Source organism: Seriola lalandi, unplaced genomic scaffold (genome assembly GCF_002814215.2).
Source record: "Seriola lalandi dorsalis isolate HSWRI2012SDOR001 ecotype SW California unplaced genomic scaffold, Sedor1 jcf7180002001128, whole genome shotgun sequence".
NCBI lineage: Eukaryota > Metazoa > Chordata > Actinopteri > Carangiformes > Carangidae > Seriola > Seriola lalandi.
The window spans coordinates 665-5,874 of record NW_019471787.1 but is presented as its reverse complement, the minus strand read 5'-3'; the positions used below and the strand labels follow the sequence as shown (position 1 = coordinate 5,874).

The 5,210-nt window shown below is 41.2% G+C and overlaps 1 protein-coding gene across 1 annotated transcript; it reads right to left on the bottom strand.

Moving 5' to 3' along the window:
• Positions 1-1,222: 1,222 nt before the first annotated feature.
• Positions 1,223-3,472, bottom strand: LOC111663666 (potassium channel subfamily K member 13-like). The gene is made up of 2 exons (XM_087176348.1): positions 3,070-3,472; positions 1,223-2,919 (listed from the first exon to the last, which is right to left on the bottom strand). Exons 1-2 carry the CDS (start codon positions 3,452-3,454, stop codon positions 1,910-1,912), a joined length of 1,395 nt encoding a protein of 464 aa, XP_087032474.1. The 5' UTR covers positions 3,455-3,472; the 3' UTR covers positions 1,223-1,909.
• Between the last annotated feature and the right edge of the window lie 1,738 nt (positions 3,473-5,210).

Here is a 5,210-nt window from a genome sequence, read left to right as displayed (position 1 = left end):
ATTTTCCATTTGCCTTTCATCTTCAGGAAAAACAAATTGTGAAACACTGTATTTGTTACAACAGGAAATGCTAATAGCTGGTGGCTGATGGGAGTGCACAAATATATATTTTTCTCTCATGGTTGGAAGTGACAGGCAAATAAACATTGATTAAGTATTTTATTCTGCTAAGTAAGTCTCAATACGTACACACACACACACTCATCAAGAAAAAATAAATTTCACAGATTATCTAAAAAATTTTTGAAGAGGTGTTTACTTTTACAACTTTTTGTTTTTGTTGTTGTTGTTGTTGTTTTTGTTGTTGTTGTTTTTGTTGTTTTTGTTGTTTTAAACATATAGAGTAAAATCCACTCTGCTGGAGTGTTGTTTGGAAAATTAGTTCTTTGTTGAAATAAAAGTTAGATTATTAACAGAAGAGCATGTTGCAGTTTGATGACCAGAAATGGAATAAAAGTATCCAAATAAACTAAGATCTATATTTACTGACCAATCAAAATGTATTTTACATAAATAAATTCTACATGTACACATTTTGTGTGATTCTTTCCATATATTAAACCATATTACTAAACACATTCTTCAATACAGAGTATATGAAATGTATTTTTTCCATAAATTGGATGACATGTTCTGTGCTTTTTAAGAGTTGATAAAGCAAACAGCATAAGAGATGGGTCATTTTATCTGCATCATACTGCATTATTAAATTATTTCAGTGAGTAATTCCGTGTATAGACATTACATGTTAAGGTCATGATTGTTTTAAATCTAAATAAAGAATATTTGACTGACAACTTGCTTTGTTTTTACCCACGATAACCCACTAAAGAACTATATTCCTCATTGCTTTGAAATCAGAAACAGTCAAGACAATTCATTAAGCGTGATCACTACAGCGAAAATGGATGATTTTGGTTCCTGTGAGATCTCTAAGGAGGAAGCTTTTCTCCACACACTCATCCAAAGCACTGATGAAAATCTGCCTTATAGATGATACAGGATGACACAGGATGGATTAAATGGGTTTTCTTGCATAGTAAAGGATCTCCTCCAGCTGGCCAATGAGAGACCGAATCTTGCTCACCGTTCGGTTCCTGTGATCCTATGGCTATCTGTACAGCACTTATTGACATAAGGACGTCCTCTACAGGCCACATTTGATTAGATGTGCTCCATTGAAAACTCTGGATCTCAGTGCTCTTTCATGATTACTGTGAATTTCAATGACATGGGCTGATGAAAAAAAGGTGGGCTACTTCTGTGCAATCAACAAATTAAAATGTCTCTTTCTCCGAGCTCCTGTAGTGGGTTTGAGAAGCTCTGTTGAAAAACTAATCACAATTCAAATGTTTTATATATGCAGATGTCTGTTACCTTAGAGGAGACTGTAGATAGTGTGGCTATGTCTGTATGTTCACTAATACTGACTGCTACCTCACATACAACCATATTTGTAGAGAAGGACGGGTGACATGTGCAGCACTCTTAAATCAGCAGTCCCCTTTGAGTGGTCCTTCACTGCTTCTTTCATCTGATTGCGTTTGTATGAGCCAATCACTTCAGGAAATCAGACCCCTCTTCACAGTGATGCTGAATTCTATAAACTGTATTCATCTTTCTCCTCACAGAACAAAATGTGAACAATTATTTGGTGTCCAGCATCCATGCTGGAGGTCTGCTATTATCTGCATAGACTTCCACTGACATTACTCAGAGAGACTCTAAACAGAGGCTAATTAGAGGAAAATGATTCCATCTATCTCTTTGTTGTGTCGTGCTGAGAGGGCAAATTATTGACTTTCTTGAGATCACTCAGTTATGAAACAGGTTGGATTAGGGCTCTAATATAAAGACCCTAAAACAATGTACACACAAATAAAATCTTAGTGTGTTATACAATGTGGTGCTATCTATCCACACTGGTTTCTTGTAGGCGATTATTCATAATGGCCAAGGCCCCTACTCCACCAGAGAATCCATTTTGATGGCCGTAGCTCTGCCGTGGGCCCTGATGAGCTGTTTCGCTCAGCTGCTTCTGCAGCAGTGCCAGAGACACCTTATTGGACACCATGAATTCATTGACAGAGATCATCTCTCCTGACAGACGACGGCCCACGTATACCCCATCAGCCACTGCACCTGCCTCCGTCTCACTGTCACACACTGTCTCCACTGAGCCGTCTGTGTAGCCGTGTCTTCCTGCAGGGCAGTGGGATGAGATCGGCTGCACCGTGTTGCGTTTTAAGCATTTTTGCCTGATGTGTGCAGGCAGGCGCCTCTGGTTGTGATTTTTGTTTTGGAGGCAGGGGCAGCAGAGCCCCCAGCAGCCAGGTGCACAGCAAGAGCAGAGCTGATGCTGCCCCGAGCAGACCAGCTTACCCAGAATCCAGTTGAGAGTTTGCTTTATGACAATAGAAATGACATTGAAAAGTGAGTAGATACAACATACTCCCATTAAAATGAAAAGGCAGTTCCCGAGCCGGTAGGCTTCCTGGGACTCATACTGCTGTCTCTGACTGCTCACCAAGTCCCCGAAGCCAATGGTGCTGAAGGCCACAAAGCAGAAGTAGAGGGAGTCCACGTAACTCCAGTTCTCCATGGTGCAGTACAGGGTGGAGGCACTGCAGGCGATCACGATAGATGCTATTCCCAGGATCAGCATAACATAATAGACTGATGGTTTCCAGCCTTCCAGGCTGTCCTCCTCGCCCGATGTCTCCTCCCTGCTCGACATCACCCCAACCCCACCACACCTCAGCCGACGTTCATGACACCAGCGCATGATGTAAGCTAGCATCGTGATGATCCTCTCCAGGAAGAGGTTAAAGAAGAGGATGGTGGCAGCACAGCCAATGAGACCGTAGAAGATCAAGAATATTTTTCCAGCGATGGTCGCTGGTGTGGTCATGCCAAATCCTTGAGAAGACATACAAAATAAAAGGTTCAAAGGTCATGGTTCGTAAACAGTACTGTTTTGGACTTAGTATTTCATAAGCAATATGGAAGAACTTCTGAAGAAGAATCTGAGAAGAAGTTGTATAAAACTTTGTAAAGGTGAACACTTACCAATAGTAGAGACCACAGTGCCCACAAAGTAGAAAGCTCCAGAAAAGTCCCATCGGGGCCTCAGCGCATCCACTCTGATCCCAGCTCCATTCGCCTCCTCGTACTGTCTCAGCAGAGTATGTAGGGCACCCAGGTTGACCCTATACCGCTGGGTGAAGTTGTCCAGCTGTTGTTTCCAGAGGCGTCGGGCACGCAGCTCAAAGGGGTGCTCCAGGGCTGAGAAGATGGCAGCCCCACATAATAAGTAGAGTAAGATGAGCCCAGCCAGAAGGCAGAAACGGGCGTTGTCTTCATTCATGGGCACCCTGGGGCAGCAGCAGCCACCGGCAGCCCTCCTCTGAGCCATGAGCACAGCAGCAGCACAGATACACCACTGCAACAACATGCACTGCTTCTGCCAGCGCTGCCAAGTCACAGACTCACACTATGTTTTGCATGCATCACTTGAATGCACTGACTATATGAAACACTGTTGGTTCAAATTCACAGGGATACATCTGGCTCTAAAATTACATTAGGACGCAAAACATCTCTTGAAGAGGGTTACAGAGGGCTGCTTTGATTATTTAGAAGATTAAGCATCTGAAGATAATAGCCTGTAACAAAACAAAAAACACATATATTAGCAGTACGTTCACTAATATGGTAATATCTTATTATTATTTAATTTTGCATAACTGTATATGCTTTATATTTCCCCTTATTAATAAAAAATTAATTCAACCACAAAAATCTGACTGAAAATGTGACGAGTTTTGGTTAAATCAATAAATCATAAAGACATTTGTGACAAGGAAACACTAAATTCATGAGTCAGTAGAGGTGTAAGATATGTAATCCACGCATAGACCAAATTATCAGTTTAATTTAAATAAAAAAAACAAACACTTAGTACCTGGTCTCCTTGACAGCGGTGTCCGTTTCCTGAGCGTTGCTGATCTGCTGTGCTCGATCCATGGATCTGCTGAACAATGACCAGCGAAAGGAAGCCTCTGGAGTTTTTTATGCAAACAGAGAGGCTGTCTGATGTTTCATCTGTCAAACACTGACATCATCATTCCCTTGCCCACACCCTCTGTCTTTGAGCACACCCTGATTGGTGCAGTCATCTCTTCATTTTAAAAGCACTTTCCTTTTCTCTCAAGCCTTCATCACGCCTCAAATCAACTTCTCCTGCAAGAGCAACAAGTGACACAAGGTTTACTTTAAATAATTGGTCCCTTAATCACTGAGTTACATCAACCAAGGAATTTCAAGTCCTGATTGAAGAAGATGATCAACTGAAATGAATGTTTAGCAGTGATACAAACATTAGACCGTTAGACAAGCGTCATGTAAGTACATGTAGGGTTGTATTATATGTACATAAGCTCATCAGATAAACATGAGTTAGGGCATGAGCAAGTCACTGAACCTAAAACTGCCCCAGTGGGGTTTGCTCAGTAGCCACCATATCAGACTGTAGTTGTACTGTGCAGCTTCCAGTCCCTCTGAGAGGGCTTTTTGTTGTTGCTGCAGACTGTGTGGGAGGATTTGTTGAGCATGACTTTCAGTTTCTCTGTCTGTCCATCCCTTTAATCTTGTGTGATGCTGCAGGCAAGGGCAGGGGTTCCCTCTGCCAGCCGTCTCATGGCTGAGTGACAGGAGAGGACAGGTGTGGAAGACAGAGAGCACATCTACCTTCATGTCGCCAGTCAAGTTTGATTCATATCCTCATCTGTTCAGATTTAGAGCACAACTTATCAATCATTTTTACATGATATCTTAATGAATGCATCAATGCATTACTTTCCCACCAGAATTACTTTACAATTCATTTAACCAATACCAAGACAATAAAATATATGTTTTTAAATAATGAGCTCATTGTGTGCTTTTAAATTTAAAAGCAGGGTTCCTGTCTAGGTGTCAGCTGCAGGGAGGATAAACCAATGTTAAAATCTCAATGTGTAACTGAAAATAAACTGATCAGAAACTTTAACAGCTGATAATGGCATAATCTCTAGTCACTGATCTTTCAATAAATGAAAGTAAAACTACTGTGATATAATATTACTCTTTATTGCTCCGATAAACACTGCATCAGATAATGTTTATCTGCTATTGCTGTCTTTGGGCCTAGTTTAATTTGTAGATAAAGT